At 41.3% G+C, this 20,947-nt stretch overlaps 2 protein-coding genes and 1 long non-coding RNA gene across 3 annotated transcripts in view; 1 reads left to right on the forward strand and 2 right to left on the reverse strand.

Moving 5' to 3' along the window:
* Positions 1-1,318: 1,318 nt before the first annotated feature.
* gltpd2b (glycolipid transfer protein domain containing 2b) lies at positions 1,319-7,445 on the forward strand. Its single transcript, XM_029700624.1, has 4 exons — positions 1,319-2,081; positions 5,331-5,389; positions 5,552-5,730; positions 5,926-7,445. Exons 1-4 carry the CDS (start codon positions 2,012-2,014, stop codon positions 6,551-6,553), a joined length of 936 nt encoding a protein of 311 aa, XP_029556484.1. The 5' UTR covers positions 1,319-2,011; the 3' UTR covers positions 6,554-7,445.
* A 4,314-nt stretch (positions 7,446-11,759) lies between these two features.
* LOC115154428 (uncharacterized) lies at positions 11,760-13,872 on the reverse strand. The gene is made up of 2 exons (XR_003867895.1): positions 12,867-13,872; positions 11,760-12,827 (listed from the first exon to the last, which is right to left on the reverse strand). It is a non-coding gene; the product is annotated as an uncharacterized LOC115154428 (long non-coding RNA).
* A 2,525-nt stretch (positions 13,873-16,397) lies between these two features.
* Positions 16,398-20,947, reverse strand: part of LOC115154429 (sodium/potassium-transporting ATPase subunit beta-2-like) — a 32,875-nt gene continuing 28,325 nt past the window's right edge. The window contains exons 6-7 of the mRNA XM_029700625.1: positions 17,256-17,351; positions 16,398-17,036 (exon numbers count right to left, since the gene is read on the reverse strand). Coding sequence (XP_029556485.1) covers positions 16,869-17,036; positions 17,256-17,351 — 264 coding nt within the window. The 3' untranslated portion in view covers positions 16,398-16,868. The remainder of the gene's footprint in view (positions 17,037-17,255; positions 17,352-20,947) is intronic.

Consider the following 20,947-nt stretch of genomic DNA (forward strand, 5'->3'; position numbering starts at 1 on the left):
AGGTAGCAAAGTGAAAACGGCAACAAAAACGCACAACAGCGTAAACAAGTCTGCAAGTTGTGACCGGAAACCTGATTCCGGAATAAGAGGCTTAGAGCTAAATGTTTCTTTCAAATGCAAAGGCAGTCTTTTCTTTGTGAGAACCAGATTGCTCTCTTCCATATATTTTATATTTTTTTGCTTCCCTTTGACATAAACGGGCAGGGAAGACTTTGTACAGTTATTCATTGACAAACTCCGCAATTCAATAAATTGCAGGAAAACCTACTGCAGGTTCACTGAAAATGTTTACACCATATTATTTAGGACAGATTAATTCCTGTTAATATCCAATACAATATCCAATGACGATGTCTATGGCAGGAACCTCCTATTGTGTGTGGGTTTTAATTTGTAAGTCGCTCTGGATAAGAGCGTCTGCTAAATGACTTAAATGTATGTAAATGTAACAAGGTTAACACCATGACAGTGAAAACATCTGAGTGAACCTGCGGCTTTCCTTTATCTGCAATTTATTGATTTTGGCTCATAGATTTGGAAACCCAAAACGTTGAGTCAAGTTAAAGTACTTTGACATCCATGGGACTACATAGTGCACTCTTAAAATGTGGGGACAGTGTTGACGTTCCATTGGATCAATAGTGGAATTTAAATAGTATAGAGGGCATGATAGCATTGTCAGAGTATGTACAGTATACAGTCCACACTGGATGATAAATAAGCAACAGACAGGAACAACAAACAACATATTTACAACATAGCATGACCTGTCCCTTATTTACTGAACTGTGACTTCTGTGGTCGTTTTGTTCCTTCGACTCTTACACAGCATGCAAAAAAAGCATGGCGCTTGCTATGATATTTTTTTGTCACATACACCGGATATGTGCGGTGAAATGTTGTTTTACAGGGTCAGCCATAGTAGTACGGCGCCCCTGGAGAAAATTAGGGTTAAGTGCCTTCGACAGATTTTTCACATTGTCGGCTCGGGTATTCAAAAGAACGACCTTTGGTTACTGCCCCAATGCTCTAACTGTTAGACTACCTGATTTGCCTTAAAGCAGAAGACCAAGTCCTACCACCAGCAGTTGAACAGAGTTTGCCACTTATGACCTGATTTGCATCTCTGATGGGTGGATTTTCATCTCTGATGGGTTCATTTGCATCTAGTAGCTGACGCCGCGCCAGTAAAGCCGCTGAGCAAATCTCCTGACCGCACACCGTTATCAATTTGGAGGGTCGTCGGCCTGCCAATTGCTCGTTGCTAACTGGTATGCTGTTAGAAATTTGGCAAGCCTGGAAGTAGGATTGTATTTTTTTTACAAGGGGGTGATGAGAGAAGTCTTGTTTGTATAAGATGGTGTGGAGTATGGGTATTGCTTCGAAATGAACAGATGATGAGTTTGGAGAGAGTGAGGGGGTTACTGACGGTCGGGTTGGTCGGTGGGACAGACCACGCTTGCTTAATCAGCCAGTGGCTGACTGAACACAGCTAATCTCTGGACCCTTCCATTGAGCAACAAGGTTGGAGAATGACACAGAGAGATCAACAGTTTGGCAAACAAAAGAGAGGGAGCCAGGAGAGAAGGACTGGAACAAAGTCAAAGAAGGACTGAGCGGACAGTAGGAGCAAGAGAGTTGAATTTGAAATAGAGGAGAGAAAACGGCAACAGAAAAAGTTTAAGATTAAAAGTTAAAGATTGATTGAATTATTGTCATGGGTGTGGCCACTTAAAGCAGTGAGGCACAACAGCAGAGACAAGCAACTTTTGTCTGGTGGTTAGAGGGGGAGGGTGGCAGACTTAGGAAGACAGGGGAGGGTCAGAGGTAAAGGGGTCAATAGAAAGACAGAAAGACACTGAGTGGGAGCCGTTCAAGAAGAGAAGGCCAGAGAACTCAGTCATGAGGCAGAGGCAACGCTATGGATAGATAGAATCTGGCAGACATAGTAGCATATCAAGGGGGAGAGAGGACAGACAGGGCTAGGCTGAGTCACATACAGGCAGTCGGCATGGGGATAAAGGGCAAGGCGGCTTTGGCCATCGTGGTTCTACTGTTCTTCCTCGGCTCCATGTGGCTCCGTGAGTAACATATTTGTCTCAAGCTAACACTGAGGGGAGGCTGTGTGTGTTTTAGAGTGTGTGTTACTGTGACTCGAGCTAGCAGCATGTGACTGTCTGTGAGTGGCTGAGCATGTGGCCTGTACAGTAAACATTCCATGCGTTAGCCATATTGTGTAGCTTTGTTGATTTACACATGCCTCATTTGCTTGGGATATATAGAACAATAACACACGGTGTCTGCTGACCTGGTAATCTATAGAAGTTTGTTTTCCTCTTGTAGTGGTTAGGCTACGGTCCAGGGCCGGCCCTAGCCTTTTGGGAGTCCTAAGTGTGATTTGGTTGGGGGCCCCCCACCTCGCGGGCAAAACATTTGAGTGGCCCTCTTAACATTTGAGTGGTCCCCCTCTTGGCTGCGGAGATAGATTTGTTTTGTTTTAAAGTACATTTCCTTCAATTTTACACATTTTGCCATGGGGAGTAGACAAGGTGTTGCAGTTTAAAATCAAGTTTGCAGCAATTCTGTACATTTTGTCATGGGGTGAGAGAAGTTTAACAATTTTATCAAAACTTTATTGCAATTCTACTCATTTTGCCATGGGACAGAGAGAATGTCCAGTTCTACAGCAAATCTTCTGCAATTCTACACATTTTGTCAAGACGTATACCATGTTAATGATGAGCAACTAACAAAATCAATGGAGGTCAGGGCCCCTGGGCACATGCCCTGCATGCCCATTCGGTTTATGACCATAATAGCTGGCTAGATTAATTTACCAATCTAAAAATTGTAAGCTGACGTGGCTAATTGAGTGACTGTCAGTGACTGACAAAACAAGATAGAAACTGCTGATGCACAAGCAAATTTCGAAATTGCATCTTGTGTATTCAACTATTCTCTCAACAGTAAGTTTGAGACCCTGACTAAGTTACGAACTTCAGAAAGTATTCACACCCCTTGACTTTTTCCACGTTTTGTTGTGTTACAAAGTGAGATAAATTGATTTGAATTGTCATTTTTGACAACGATCTACATAAAATACTCCAATGCCAAAGTGGAAGAATATTTTTTTTTATGAATGGAAAATAAAACCCTAATGTATCTTGATTAGATAAGTATTCAACCCCCCGAGTCAATAAATGTTTAAAAAAATGTATCACCTTTGCCAGTGATCACAGCTGTGAGTCTTTCTGGGTCTCTAAGAGCTTTGCACACTTGGATTGTACAATATTTGCCCATTTTTATAAAAAATTATTCAAGCTCTGTTAAGTTGGTTGTTGATCATTACCATAGATTTTCAAACGGATTTAAGTCAAAACTGTAAGCCACTCGGGTACATTCAATTTCGTCTTGGTAAGCAACTCCAGTGTATATTTTGCCTTGTGTTTGAGGTTATTGTACTTTTCCCCTCTGATTTTGCCTGTGCTTAACTCTATTCTGTTTATTTTTATCCAAAAAATCACGAGCATACCCATAACATGATGCAGCCACCGCCATCCGTGAAAATATTAAGTGGTACTCAGTGACGTTGTGTTGGATTTGCACCTAACATAACGCTTTGATGGCAGGACAATTCTTTGCAGTATTACTTTGGTGCCTTATTGCAAACAGGATGCAGGTTTGAAATAATTTATGTTAGTATTGGGGAGTAACTGCAATGTTGTTGATCCATCCTCCGTTATCTTCTATCACAGCCATTAAACTCTGTAACCGTTTTAAAATCACCATTGGCCTCATGGTAAAATTCCTGAGTGGTTTCCTTCCTCTCCGGCAACTGAATTGGGAAGGGCTCCTGTATCTTTGTAGTGACTGGGTGTATTGCTACACCATTCAAAGTGTAATTAATAACTTCACCATGCTTAAAGGGATATTCAATGTCAGCTTTTTTTTTTACCCATCTACCAATAGGTGCCCTTCTTTGCAAACCATTGGAAAACCTCCCTGGTCTTTGTGGTTGAATCTGTGCTTGAAATTCACTGCTTGACTGAGGGAACGTACAGATAATTGTTTGTGTGGGGTACAGACACTATTATTGCACACAGAGTGAGTCCATGCAATGTATTATGTGACGTGTTAAGCACATTTTTACTCCTGAACTTATTTAGGCTTGCCATAACAAAGGGGTTGAATACTTATTGACACAAGACATTTCAGCTTTTAATTTTTTATTAATTTGTAAACATTTCTAAAAACAATTCCATATCAGTGACACAATCTAAATGTAATCCATTTGAAATTCAGGCTGTAAGGCAACAAAATGTGTAAAAAGAAAAGTGGATGTGACTAGTTTCTGAAGGCACTATCTTATAAGTTTTTAGGTCGGGGCCCCCTAGTGGCCGGATCCCTAAGCGGCAGCTTATGTCGCTTATGCCTGGAGCCGGCCCTGTTGCTCTCTATACCACACACCAACACATCCTGCTACTCTACACCATAATCAGGGCAAGCTTGGCTTCTCTTCTAACTTCATAAAGCACCATAACTTTAGTTGCAGTGAGGAAAACATGCACTCAACAAAGGTATTGAAATAGAGAAAGAGAGGAGGGAACCACAAAGAAACATTCCGTTTACAAGAAGTTGACTGCTGTTTATGCTCAAGGATGTATGTGAATTCAACATTTGTTATACACAAGTTTGCAATAATCAATGTTATGATGTATGTTATTTAGATCAACAGGGTAGCCTATTGTCATGCATCTCACATTATCATAGATGTCAGTCTCATGATATGAGATGGAATGCATGAGTGATCTAATTAGCCTTTATTACTCCCATTGGGTGCAATAGGTCATGACCGTGTGATACAGCTTGGTAGAATGTTCAGAAAGAAGGACCGTCATATAACTTAATAATTATAAATGATGTCTGTCTATCAGAGCCGAGTGAGGTTTTGTCACTATTCTGAAGGATTACATGTTTTGGTTGCACTTTATTTTACAGTAAGAAAATGACCAGGTATTAACTTAGAAATGACATGATTAATGATCATTATCGTGTAATAACTTATACATGTACATTAAATGTTTGATTCTTTGAGATTCAAAACATGTACAAAATGGCACAATTTTGTACTAGTTGTTACAAATACCAAGTACATGCCAGTGGATACAGTGCAGAAGAACAAAGTGCTAGTAATGTTTCTGAGTGCATTCTTTAGCAGACCATAGCTATCTCTCCTCCCAATTTATTGACATAGAGATGAGTAAACATATTTTCCCCTGATCTTTGAAAACATTGTATCTTAATCTTAGCAGTTTTCTTTCACTTTACAGAAGGAAGTTTGGATTACCAGTGGGACTCTTGTCTTAAAGGTTACATTCAGATAAACAGTGTAAGTCAACAAGAGATGGAACTATGGTAAAATAAAATGACAACCTTATTCTAAACCTATTCGCACAGCTGGATTTTATTGGAATGAACTTAATAGGGACCACCAAATTTACTCACATTAACCTCTCCTCTCCCTTTCCTACTCCTCTTCCCCCATGCCCAGCCTCACCATCTGTCCAATGGCAGTGAGGCTGATAGTGATGAGGACGGGGCCATACTGGAGGTGTGTCCCGGTCAGAAGTTCCAGGTGTCGGAGCTGTTGTCTCACCTTCTGGCTGCGCTGGCACCCACCAACGACGTGCTGCTGCAGCCTTATCTGGCCAGTTGGGACGAGCTTATCAAGTAAGCCCATCAGGCAGGACATGCAGACACAGAGACCAGACTCCAGCCAGTCAATACACTGGCTGAATAAAAGGGACATTCACATCCGCTTGGATGAACCAGGCTGAATGAACTCTAAACAGAGATGTGGATTATTTGGGCTCTGTGTGGTTGTTGATTGCTTCTCTCCTCCTCCTGCTCCATCCTCTGTGACAGGTTCATGGAGGCTCTTGGACCGATGGTTGGACTCATATCTCAGGAGATTGAAGCCAAAACTTCCATAATCCGTGACCTGACCCTGCGGGAGGCAGGTAGCAGCGACGAGGGAGAAGTGGGCCTAGCCTTGGGGTTGGTGTCTGGTACCAGAGCACATGGTGGTGGACAAGAGGAGACAGAGGCCTCAGTGGCAGCGCCAAGCAGTGCCTACCTGTCTTTGCGCTCTATGATCCACACTGAGTTGAGCCGGGGCCTGGTAGACTTCCAGCAGACGACAGAATCTGGGTGTCGTACTCTGCTCCGGCTGCACCGGGCCCTGTTGTGGCTGCAGGTCTTCCTGGAAAAGCTGGGGGAGGGGCCTGTGGGCGGCCGGCTGCGGAGCCCCTCGGAGCTCTGCCGTGAGGCCTATCAGCACACCCTGGCCCACCACCACTCCTGGTTCGTACGCAGGGCAGCGGAGATAGCCTTCATCGCTATGCCTGAGCGGGGCTTCTTCTACAGGCTGGTGTGTGTGACGAACCAGGAAGAGGCCAGCGTGGTGCTGAACAGGGTGGTCCGGGCCATCGGAGAGGTGTATGACAGAACTCAGGGGGTCCTGGAGGAGCATGGCATGCTGGACCTGCCGTAGGAGAAGAGCAGGGGGGGGGGGACCAGCCACATCTGGACATTACAGCACTACTGAGCCGAACCAAGCTGAGCTGAGCTGTACTGCGCTGGCCAGGTTACGCATCCATCATGGTTGGAATTATGCTGGTAAGGACAATGTGAAAATAAAATAGCAAAACCAGCACATTACTGTTCGGGTTTGCATAATAGCATGAATTAGGTCTTACAGTCTATCCCCTGGTGTCTTGTTCCATATGCTGTACTATCTTTTATCAGGCTAAAGTTCACATGTGCGCAAGAACAATGAGCTGCTCAAGTAATCATGAGTGAGTGCTCTCAACAGAGTTTACCAAAAGGGCCAATTTGTATTAGGGGCCATATGACCAAAGTGCTGGTGAAAACAATCAACTGAAGCTAAATGTCTTCATTGTACAATTGATAAGTCCTTGTCATGTCACAGTTTGTCTGTGTGAGATCACGCACTGGACTTGTTATGGTGTTGGAAGACCATGGACAGGTTGAAAAACAAGTAACTAATCATGTATTGTTGTAAATTCTAAAGATGCTGCCAATGTAATTCCATAGGTCAGTGATTGTTGTAAGTGTTGTTGTATGTTGATGTGTAATTCAGCATTGGCATCATTGAATCAAAGGCCAATCACAAGACAAAGGACTTTGTCCATGCCCCACATTGTGATTATGTAATGATTTTATATGGGATCATTTGTGAAGATCTTCTAGGGCTGCTGGACACATCAGATGGACTTTATTCAGGGTTCTCAAAACCACATTTACAATGCAGTTATTCACTGATCTTAGCTACTGTTGTTGTCATGGTTTAAGTACGTATGCATTACTACAAATTTGACACTGCAGAAGGAATATTTTTGATGTGTTAAAATGTTCTTAATGAGTCTTGCCTGGCTACCCAAACTCCTTGCTCCGGCCAAACTCCGGACGTTCGTTTCTTCTCTGCGTTGAGTCTGGATCTGAGTACCTCCCGTACGATTTTGAGAATGGAAATACGTTCTAGACCAGGGATGGGTAACTTTGATGGGGGTGGGGGCCACAAAACATCTGAACTCATCATGCGGTGCCGCAGTGGCTCACCGGTCTGCGTGCCGACATCCATACCCAAACATGCAGTCAGAAAGAGCCCTAACCTTTTGGGGGATCCTAAGTCAAATCTTCTTAGGGCATGTGAGCAAAACAGCTAGAGGAGAGAAAGTTTGTTTTAGAGTTAATTTCCTGCAATTGTACACATTTTGCCATGGGGCAGAGATACAATTCTGTTTTAAAGCAAATTCCCTGCAATTCTGCACATTTTGTCATAGAGTTTTTTATTTGTATATATGATAGCTGACTTAGTGACTAACAAAATCCAGTGGGGCCCCCCAGTCGGTAATTCGACCATGATTACTACAAGTTTAGATAGCTGGCTAGACTAACTTACCAACCTAAAATATGTTAGCTTACATGGGCTAATTGAGTGCATTGAGAGAAACTGCTGATTTTATTTAGTTGGAAATTGATCCGTGGGCCCTGTTCTAGACCATCTGATTGGTCCCAGAAACCAAGGGTTTGGGCCAGAGCCAGAACACACGTTGGTAAAGCAACGTTTTGAAAATTCGTCTTTGGCTTTGATACTCTGATTGGTTAGAGAGTATACATTAGCTGATGACTTTGTTTTTTTATAACACCCCTCATATTGACATCAACACAAATTACTTCAATGATTGCAGCAAAGATGTCATGGCGACAATGTCATCGGGTCTAACGGTCATCTCACTCCGCAAGTTCAGGCCGTCAAATCAAAGGCACTCCTTCGAGATAGTTGTTTTTGACAGAAATTAAAATGTCAGTTTGTCACTAACACGAGGTTGGAGTAAACACATGTTCAACTGCTCAAATCTAGGTTGTGCCTTCAGATTTCGAGAAAGCTAACAACTAAGGAATACTTTTTCACTTCTCAAACCCCGGACATGGTCTGTTTCACAAGCGTTCCCGGAAGTTTCGCGATGTTGCACCTCTGGATTTGAGAAACTCTTGTGTTTGCAGTCTGTCTGAACTATGTAGCGAACTAGTGCAGCGGAAGAATTCTGTTGAGTCATCAGGCAAACGTGTTATATCCGGGGCCTTTGATCTTATGTTGCAGTACTACAGTATATCCACCAGAGGTCATAGTGTACTACACATACACATCAGTTTCACTGAACCCTGAATGCTGATAACGGTTGTGGCAAAGTCATTTATATGAACATTCGTGACGTAATCACTTCTACACCCACCCTACGCTTGGACATACATGCTGCGAATGGCATAATGCCACCATTTTAAGAGATGTTTCATTTACATTTTAGTAGACGCTCTTATCCAGAGTGACTTACAGTAGTGAATGCATACATCATACAATTTCATGCATTTTTTTTTTTTGTACTGGCCCCCCGTGGGAATCGAACACACAACCCTGGCGTTGCACACACCATGCTGGCGTTGCAAACACCATGCTCTACCAACTGAGCCACAGGTTTCAATGTAAACTACAATTACTTTTTTACCTAAAAATATATATTTTTAATTAACTGTAATTTAAAAAACGAGTTAGATGAACCTCTGTGTTATGGTTAGATACAAATAAATATATATATATAATTCATGAGATTGAGAATGGAGTTCTATAAATGGAGTTCTATAAAACAATTTAATGGAAAGAGTCCAAACAAGCATTATGAGGAAATGAACTGGGGGTTAATGAGCCCATGTGGAAGCAAGCCTAATGTGAGAGAGAGCGAGAAAGCCGGTGCGTGCCCGGTATATCAGCTGCGTGCGTTACACTTGATCACACTATTTTAAACCCACAAATGCCTCTAATGCTATGTAATCCTTGCTCTCTCTTCCTATCGTCCTCCACTGGATCCCAATACCAGAAAGGATGAATTGAGGGAGAGAGAGTCAAATTCTGTTGTGATCTTGTAAAGTGGTCAGAGCAGAGTGAATGCGTCAGAACCACTATGACATTTTAACAACATGAAGCGCTGTCCAATCATAGAACAGACAGTCGGACTCTAGCACATTTACGTATCTTGTACCTCTTATGAAGTGCAAAAATGTAGTGGTTTTGGTTGAGTTGTCTCGAGGTTAATATTATACATTGTAACGCAGGTGATCGACAGTACAGGCAAATTAAGATTACATTAGATTACATCCATCTGCCTGATGTTACTGCTTGACTCCACCACTCCCTTACTTCCTCTATCCCCAGAGCCTCACTCTATTGGGCAGCTTCAACTTTATACAAAACCAGTTTGTATCAGCCAATCATTTCGTTTGATTACTGTTGACGTTTACAAAACTAATTGTGGAAGTATTTGTCCATTGACTTGTGAATGATTCTGTTACATGTCTCCTTTTACTCAAACTGTCAAATATTAGAATACATAAACTTCCTCTTATGTCAGTGTTATGTCATCCTGTAGACTAGAGTGTATTATTTCAGTCTGTCTGTCTGAATGACTGATTGACTGACTAAAGAAGGATGGATGAGCGCATACAGGCACACTGAAATGTGAAACATAATCTGAGGTGAAATGATCGGGAACAAAAACAGACAAATCTGGTTGTTTCAGTCAATCACATTTATTGATTTCTCAATTTTTTTTACAATGAACATAAGCAAAATAATTATATACATACAATATACATACAGCAAAAACATGATATACATACAATAATATACATACAGCAAAAAAAATTATAGAATTATCAGCCAATTCATTTTGGGTGAGAGACTATCTCAAAGTGTTTCAAAGGAGTTCTGCCTTAGATCGTTTTTAATAAGCTGTCTGATTCAAGATTTTCAGGGACATAACGTTTTTATATTATTTTTCAGGAGGACCTTTAGTGAAAAGCTGTCTTGCTGCTTAGAAGTGAGTTTGAAACAAATAGTTAGTTCCCACTAGTTTCCACATGCAGTGGTCACAGGCAAGTATTGTGCTGTTTGGGGATAAATCCTTTGCAGTTACTGTAAATATGCAGCTTTCTATTGAATCAGTGTAACTGATCAAACCAATACCAGAAGAGGATGCCCTTCTTCATCTCATCATCTTGGTGCCCATATAAAGACATGCACTGTTCACCTAAAAGAGTAGCCAGTAGACAATGACTGAGAAAGAGTTTGAACAGGGCAACCATTCAATACTGCAAGGTTGAAAACAAGACAGAGAAAGAAGGGGTCAGACTTAGAAAAAAAATTCTACTTGGTATGTGTTTAACCGTCACGTTTTCTTCAGTCTCACTCAGAATTCTGAGATTACAGGTCGAAAACCTACCAGGTAGCAACCCTGTCTTAATACAATACAAAGCTAATACATTATTTCCTCTTTACAACAAAATAACAATAAAAATACTTTATCTCTTTTTGAAAACCGTTATGGTTCTATTGTTCAATCTTGAAGACGCGCGTTAGCAAACATAAGTATATCTATATGTGAACGTAATATTTCCATGTTCCTTCTGTCTTCTTCCTCACGCTCTTGATTATTTATGTTACTATACATCTGTTGCAGCCATTCCAAGAATAAAAACATACAACCACACAGGAAATAAATATATTGCTTTTTGAAGAAATGTCCAAATGATCACTTATAAACTGATATATGGAGATATTATTACATAACAGGTGACACTGGGGAACAACAACATCTGTCCACCAAGAGACACTGTTGCCCTTTAATGAAACATGCTCCTTCTGTGTGTATCATTATGTAAGAATAGGACTGCTCATGAAATGACATTCACACATCATTCTGAAACATGTTTTAAATGAAATCCCTTCTCTCAGAAAGATCTGGGGTCTGGCAGTTGCAGCACAATTTTTTTCATACTTTTAAAATTCTCAATATCTTTGGTTGGAGGGAATGTGGCAGGACTAATCTTGTATGTAGCAAAGAAAAGCATTACTTTTGCCATCGGGAATATATCCACATATCTGTAAGTGTGTGGCTACACACCATGGATACACATTTACTTGTAGATTGAATTGTGAATGGAATGGGCTCGTGAGGAAACATGGCTTGTGGTACAACATGGCAATATGTGGGTCACATGGATAAAACCCTGATAATATTATAGAGTGTAAAGTAACTGTGGAACTAAGCACATACCATAGTCTTTCCTCACCTGACATATTTTAACAGAAAGCTTGGATGATTCGTGTGTGTGTGTGTGTGTGTGTGTGTGTGTGTGTGTGTGTGTGTGTGTGTGTGTGTGTGTGTGTGTGTGTGTGAGAGAGAGAGCAAAAGACGGAGGGTTGACACAAGGTGGAACTACAAAGAGAGGATAAGGTAGGGTACCTGTTTTGGATTATCTGACCAGATTAAGAGATTACAGTAAAATTAAGCATGACAGACTGAGTGGAGCAGGAATGATAAGGAATAGGTGGCACAAGCACTGCTCAAAAACAAGGACTATTGGTAGGCTACATGCAGCATGCATGTTTAGCATGGAGTCAATTTACTTTGTTCAATCACTCCTATATACCTCAACATGTATTATACAGCACATCTACCAAACAAAACATAGTATTACTGTCAGTCTTGATGATATTACCGAGGCACCACTTCAACCCTGTATACAATATACAATACTGACAGAGAAGAATAGGCCCTAAAAGTCAACCCAATCCTTAATTTGAGTGAACAGATGCTAGTGTTCTGAAAGTGTTGCTATGATGTCGTAGCAGGATCAGTCGCATTGGCACAATGTCACAGCCAAGGCGAGGTGCCAAGGTCAGGTGCCAAGGCGAGGTGCCAAGGCGAGGTGCCAAGGCGAGGTGCCATGGCGAGGTGCCAAGGCGAGGTGCCAAGGCGAGGTGCCAAGGCGAGGTGCCATGGCGAGGTGCCAAGGCGAGGTGCCATGGCGAGGTGCCAAGGCGAGGTGCCAAGGCGAGGTGCCATGGCGAGGTGCCAAGGCGAGGTGCCAAGGCGAAGTGCCATGGCGAGGTGCCAAGGCGAGGTGCCAAGGCGAGGTGCCCGGGTTCAGCAGTGTTCGCTCAGATCCACAGATTCCTCAACTGATAGACGGGCTTTTCTTATTATGTGTACCTAATCAAGGAGTACCTAATCTTTTCTTTTTATGTGTACCTAATCAAGGAGTACCTAATCTTTTCTTATTATGTGTACCTAATCAAGGAGTACCTCATCTTTTCTTATTATGTGTACCTAATCAAGGAGTACCTAATCTTTTCTTATTATGTGTACCTAATCAAGGAGTACCTCATCTTTTCTTATTATGTGTACCTAATCAAGGAGTACCTCATCTTTTCTTATTATGTGTACCTAATCAAGTCAGCAGCACATCCAGGGTATCTGTGCAACAGCACATTGACCACCATGCTACAGCAAATTCCTAAATGCTCAATTGTAGATGTTTATAGTTTTTGATAGTAGAGGTATCATTTCATATTTTTAAATGTAAGTTTGTCTAACTATACAAATACTTTTTGAGATCAACTGACACTAACCAAAGAGTTTATCAAATTGAACAACTCCTGTTTAATTTACGTTGGTTGGTCTGTACTCCCCTTTTTAAAGCAATGGAATGAATGGCAGAGAATCGAACCAAAATCAACCAAAATCAAACAAATGACCGTTATTACCAAAACAGCCCTACAGACATTCTGGTTAATGTAATCAGAAATGTTGGAGTCAGTGCATCTCAGTTTGAAGGCTATCACAGCAGTAACAAGCCATGTACAAACTGATGAAGTCGGTCAGACATTTTGGAATAAAAGTTTAAACAAACATAGAAACAAAAACAAACTCTCTATTTGTCCTTCTCCACAGAACCATAAGCATCTCGTCTTCACAAGAAAAACACAAACCAGCACAAATCAATACAAAATAAAATAACAGCATCTTTTTTTTTACATTTCCAGAAACATGAAATATATGTGATGTACATGCAAAAAGACCAAACCCTTGAGCTGGAGGAACACAGCTCAGAACACAAACCATGTGTGCACTGTAAGAACAATGTATATTCATGTTATGGAAGACTGCTCCAATTCATGACTGATGCGCAATTCAAGTGTTTATAACAAAATAGTCCTGTTTAATGTGAATAATGTGTATGATTTGTCACTCTAATGAATATTGCACATTGCATATGCAACTCCCCAACCTACAGTATGACATTTTTCTTGCAAATGGAATTTTGTTAATACAAACAAACACATACAAACATACACATACAGTACACACACACATACAAACATACACACACACACAGTACACACAAACATACAAACATACACATTCAGTACACACACATACATACAGACACATACAAACATACACATACAGTACACACACATACAAACATACACACACACATACATACAGTACACACATACAAACATACACATACAGTACACACATACATACAGACACATACAAACATTCACATACAGGGTCCTGTGTGGCTCAGTTGGTAGTGCATGGTGTTTGCAACGCCAGGGTTGTGGGTTCGATTTGGATAAGAGCGTCTGCTAAATGACTAAAATGTAAATGTACAGTACACACACACACATACAAACATACAGTACATACACACATACAAACAAACATACACATACAGTACACACATACATACAAACATACACATACAGTACACACACACATACATACAGACACATACAGTACACACACACACACACACACACACACACATACAGTACACACATACAAACATACACATACAGTACACACACACATACAAACATACAGACACAAACATACACATACAGTACACACACACACACATACAAACATACACATACAATACATACATACAGACACATACAGTACACACACACACACATACAAACATACACATACAGTACACACACACATACATACAGACACATACAGTACACACACACACACACATACAGTACACACACACATACAAACATACACATACAGTACACACAAACATACAAACAAACCCATACACTACACATACATACAGACACATACAAACATACACATACAGTATACACATACAGTACATATACACATACAGTACACACACACATACAAACATACACATACAGTACATACAAACATATAAACATACACAAACATACAGTACACACATACAGTACATATACACATACAAACATATACATACAGTACATACAAACATATAAACATACCCAAACATACAGTACACACACATACAAACATACAGTACACACATACAGTACATATACACATGATTTGATTTTGATTTGATTTGAAATTTGACAGTACACACACACATACAAACATACACATACAGTACATACAAGCATATAAACATACACAAACATACAGTACACACACATACAAACATACACACACACATACAAACAAACCCATACACTACACACACATACATACAGACACATACAAACATACACATACAGTACACACACATACAGTACACACATACAGTACATATACACATACAGTACACACACACATACAAACATACACATACAGTACATACAAACATATAAACATACACAAACATACAGTACACACATACAGTACATATACACATACAAACATATACATACAGTACATACAAACATATAAACATACCCAAACATACAGTACACACACATACAAACATACAGTACACACATACAGTACATATACACATGATTTGATTTTGATTTGATTTGAAATTTGACAGTACACACACACATACAAACATACACATACAGTACATATAAACATACACAAACATACAGTACACACACATACAAACATACACACACACATACAAACAAACCCATACACTACACACACATACATACAGACACATACAAACATACACATACAGTACACACGTACATACACACATACAGTACACACACACATACACATAAAGTACATACACACATACAGTACACATATAAACATACACATACAAACATACAGTACACACACAAACATACAGTACACATATAAACATACACATACAGTACACATACAAACATACAGTACACACACACACACACACACATACAAACATACACACACACATACAAACATACATACACACATACAGTACACACATACAGACACATATACACATACAAACATACACATACAGTACAAACAAACACATACAGTACACACACACATACAAACAAACCCATACAACACACACACATACATACAGACACAAACATACACATACACATACAAACATACACATAAACATACAGTACATATAAACATACACATACAGTACACATACAGTACACACAAACATACAAACATACACATACAGTACACAAACATACACATACAGTATACAAACATACACATACAGTACACACACACATACAAACATACATGTACACACACATACAAACACGCATACAAACAAACATACACATACAGTACACACACATACAAACAAACATACAGTATACAAACATATACATACAGTACACACACACACATACAAACAAACATACAGTATACACACATACACACGTACACACACATACAGTACACACACTTACAAACATACACATACAGTACACATACACATACTCAAAGGTGTTGACCTCTATAACTCCCCATGTTGGAGATGCTATCTTCTTATAGCTCACATTTCATTCACACAATGGCTGTGTGGGGGAGTAAACTGGATGATCACTGCAGAGTGCTGCTGGCCAGTGGTTTAACATAACCTAATTCATAATTCCTGCAGAGAGCTGGGACATGACGCCTCCCGCTTTCTTAGGACACTAAAGACTATACACACATGAAAAATGACTCCGTCTCTGCATTCATCCACCAAAATGGTTTTTAAATCATACGTTTAGCTGTTGAACTATTCAAGTGCAACAAAATAGACACACTGATATAAGGATATTATATATAAATAGATATACACGTTTTGTATTGTATTTTGTGTATATTCATATATAAAGGGGCACTCTAGAGGGAGGCAGCAAGGAAGGACCCACAGTAAACTGGTAAGATGTGTTGATAAATCGACTTCAAGTCAAACTAACTTACAGAACAGAATCAGTCCCAAAGCTATCACACAGAAACAAAGACAGAATGACCACCCTTTTTACTGAACCATTCTGACATCACTCCACTGGGCATACAATGCCCGACATCGAGGGTAAATGGAAGTTGTAAACATATTCTATTCGTCAAATGGAGGGTGTTAATTCTGTTATCTGTTTCTGTATGTGTGTGTGTGTGTGTGTGTACCTGTGCACAGAATGTGGGTGGGAATATTTGTGAGAGAAAGAGAATGTACATCTATTGTTTCGTGTTGATCCTCAGTTTGAAAGACACTTTTCCAGCAAACTTGTCTCTTTCACTCCCAGGAGGAATGTTGTTGGAGATGATCCTGCACTCGATGTTGATGTCTTCGTTGAGGGTGATGTTGAGGAACTTAATGGCAACCAGAGGCTGGGAGTAGTTCACCTGAAACAAGACAATAGATTCGTAAGTTATTGTTACATAAGCTTTCAGCATTGCTTTCCAGCAACATTTGATCTATAATGTATTGAAAGCACATGCAGATTAATGCGTAATAACAATGTAATGACATTGGATCACTAATATTAGATATTCTAACCATAAAAATAGGTTGATAAGTGATGCTTTCTGAGTGTTGCTGGGTTGGTGTCGCGGGATTCTCACCTGAGCTTTCTTGCCATAGTAAGGGTAGTACATGAGGTTGAAGGTGCCATTTTCAGGGTAGTACGCCACCTTTCCAATCTTATCAGAGTCTTCTTTCTGCAGGGGCAGAGGATCAAGGTTATTAGTTAGAGAATGTTCAGTCGGAAGTGTGTGGGCGAGCAGGGTAGGACTGCCCAATCTGAAGGAGTGGACGCGCTTTGAAAGGACACCATGACAATTAGAGTAGACTTGATGGAAATGTATCTTTGGCATTTACTGCATGTCTATCTCTATACTGTCCTTGTGGACTTGCAATAGTAAACTACTATTTATTGACATTTATTTTAGACATTGAGTCTACCTGTACATGCTATGCTACAACGTTATTGTATCTCTCTAGCTTGGAAAATAAAAAGTTGAGGGTACCAGTGTATCACTAGCAACTACACAATACATATCTACTACAATACATATCTATCTGTCACTAAGATCACTACAGTGGCACCCTTACCCACTCATCTTTGCCAACTTTGTACCTCTGAGAGTGGAAGGACAGAATGGACGGTAACAGAAAAGAAGAGAACAACAAAATACACATAGGGTATGAAAGGATGAAATGACATTGTATCACGCAACACAGACGAGCAAAGAAAGACACAGACATAAAGGAAGGTAATGGATGACATAGATGAGAACAAGATTTCAAGATGGCGTAGCAGTGGGGATGTCTGTTTTGATTGTATTGTCCCGTCCCTTGTATATATCGTTTTTCTTCGTATATATTTGTAGAATTTTTTTTTAAATCTAATTTTCCATCTACGGACTGAACATACTCTCCTGCAACCCGCCTCACCCAATGTGGTATGGATCTGTTATTTTTACACTTTCGAACCGGAACCCCCTTCTGAAGCTAGCCAGCTAACTAGCTACTAGCTAGTAGTCAGTTACCCACTGCTAGCGGTCATCACCGTTAACTCGGACTGCCAGCCTCAGCCCAGGCAACTCCTGCCAGCCTGCACAGCGCGATATCTACCCAGAGCATATCGAACTGCTTTTCTGTACCACATCTCCGGATTCCTACCGCAAGCTCTGAACCTTTACTCTGGATCATCGCAGCTGCTATCCGAGTGGCTACTCTTGTCTAACGTCTCTGTCCCGAAGCAAGCACCAGTTAGCCTGGAGCTAGCCTCGAACTAGGCCCATCTCCCAGCTAGCTGAAGAGATTCCATCAAGCAATCCCTGAGCTTCAATTACCTCTTTTGCCAATTGGCCTGGACCCTTTGCTGCCGACACTGAGCCCCGCCGATCCATCACGACTTGTCTGCCGACGTAACCGTCCGAGGGGGTTTCAACAGACTCTCCTGTTGCGACGTCCCCGAGGCCCATCTGCTAGCCTGCTGCTAGCCCCGGCCTGCTAGCTGTCTGAATCGCCGTGGCTCCAGCTCACCTAGCTACTCACTGGACCATATGATCACTCGGCTACGCATGCCTCTCCCTAATGTCAATATGCCTTGTCTATTGCTGTTTTGGTTATTAATTTTTGTCTTATTTCACTGTAGAGCCTCAAGCCCTGCTTAATATTCCTTAGCTAGTCCTTATGCTCCACCCCCCACACATGCGGTGACCTCACCTGGCTTAAATGGTGCCTCTAGAGACAGATCCTCTCTCATCGTCACTCAATGCCTAAGTTTACCTCCACTGTACTCACATCCTACCATACCCTTGTCTGTACATTATGCCTGGAATCTATTCTTCCGTGCCCAGAAACCTGCTCCTTTTACTCTCTGTTCCGAACGTACTAGACGACCAGTTCTTTTAGCCTTTAGCCGTACCCTTACCCTACTCCTCCTCTGTTCCTCTGGTGATGTAGAGGTTAATCCAGGCCCTGCAGTGCCTAGCTCCACTCCCATTCCCCAGGCGCTCTCATTTGTTGACTTCTGTAACCGTAAAAGCCTTGGTTTCATGCATGTTAACATTAGAAGCCTCCTCCTTAAGTTTGTTTTATTCACTGCTTTAGCACTCTCTGCCAACCCGGATGTCCTAGCCATGTCTGAATCCTGGCTTAGGAAGGCCATCAAAAATCCTGAAATTTCCATCCCTAACTATAACATTTTCCGACAAGATAGAACTGCCAAAGGGGGCGGAGTTGCAATCTACTGCAGAGATAGCTGCAGAGTTCTGTCATGCTATCCAGGTCTGTGCCCAAACAGTTCGAGCTTCTACTTTTAAAAATCCACCTTTCCAGAAACAAGTCTCTCACCGTTGTCGCTTGTTATAGACCCCCCTCAGCCCCCAGTTGTGCCCTGGACACCATATGTGAATTGATCGCCCCCCATCTATCTTCAGAGTTCGTACTGTTAGGTGACCAAAACTGAGACATGCTTAACACCCCGGCCGTCCTACAATCTAAGCTAGATGCCCTCAATCTCACACAAATCATCAAGGAACCTACCAGGTACAATCCTAAATCCATAACCATGGGCACCCTCTTAGATATCATCCTGACCAACCCGCCCTCTAAATACACCTCTGCTGTCTTCAACCAGGATTTCAGTGATCACTGCCTCATTGCCTGCATGCGTACTGGGTCCGCAGTCAAACGACCACCCCTCATCACTGTCAAACGCTCCCTAAAACACTTCATCGAGCAGCCCTTTCTAATTGACCTGGCCCGAGTATCGTGGAAGGATATTGACCTTATCCCGTCAGTAGAGGATGCCTGGTTGCTCTTCAAAAGTGCTTTCCTCTCCATCTTAAATAAGCATGCCCCGTTCAAAAAAATGTAGAACTAAGAACAGATATAGCCCTTGGTTCACCCCAGACTTGACTGCCCTTGACCAGCACAAAAACACCCTGTGGCGTTCTGCATTAGCATCGAATAGCCCCCGCGATATGCAACTTTTCAGGGAAGTCAGGAACCAATATACTCAGTCAGTTAGGAAAGCTAAGGCTAGCTTTTTCAAACAGAAATTTGCTTCCTGTAGCCCTAATTCCAAAAAGTTTTGGGACACTGTAAAGTCCATGGAGAAAAAGAGCACCTCCTCCCAGCTGCCCACTGCACTGAGGATAGGAAACACTGTCACTCTACGATAATTGATAATTTCAATAAGCATTTTTCCACGGCTGGCCATGCTTTCCACCTGGCTACCCCTACCCTGGCCAACATCTCAGCAACCCCTGCAGCAACTTGCCCAACCCCCCCGCCTTATCTCAGCTCACTGGTCACCATAGCAACACCGACCCGTAGCACGCGCTCCAGCAGGTATATTGCACTGGTCATCCCCAAAGCCAACACTTCCTTTGGCCGCCTTTCCTTCCAGTTCTCTGCTGCCAATGACTGGAACGAATTGCAAAAATCTCTGAAGCTGGAGTCTTATATCTCCCTCTCTAACATTAAGCATCAGCTGTCAGAGCAGCTTACCGATCACTGTACCTGTACACGGCCCATCTGTAAATAGCACACCCAACTACCTCATCCCCATATTATTACTTACCCTCTTGCTCTTTTGCACCCCAGTATCTCTACTTGCACATCATCATCTGCACATCTATTACTCCAGTATTAATGCTAAATTGTAATTATTTTCGGCTCTAGGGCCTATTTATTGCCTAACTCCCTACTATTCTACATTTGCACACACTGAACATAAATAGAAAAATCTTTATTTTCTTTGTGTTATTGACTGTACATTTGTTTATGTGTAACTCTGTGT

This window comes from Salmo trutta, chromosome 19, assembly GCF_901001165.1.
Source record: "Salmo trutta chromosome 19, fSalTru1.1, whole genome shotgun sequence".
Classification (NCBI taxonomy): Eukaryota; Metazoa; Chordata; class Actinopteri; order Salmoniformes; family Salmonidae; genus Salmo; species Salmo trutta.

What these genes read in the sequence shown, in the direction of transcription:
- gltpd2b (XM_029700624.1), top strand. Translation starts at nt 2,012, where the DNA reads ATGGGGATAAAGGGCAAGGCGGCTTTGGCCATCGTGGTTCTACTGTTC. An exon ending in CCTCGGCTCCATGTGGCTCC is followed by an intron (nt 2,082 to 5,330) that starts GTGAGTAACATA and finishes TTCACTTTACAG; the next exon opens with AAGGAAGTTTGGATTACCAG. An exon ending in GTTACATTCAGATAAACAGT is followed by an intron (nt 5,390 to 5,551) that starts GTAAGTCAACAA and finishes CCCCATGCCCAG; the next exon opens with CCTCACCATCTGTCCAATGG.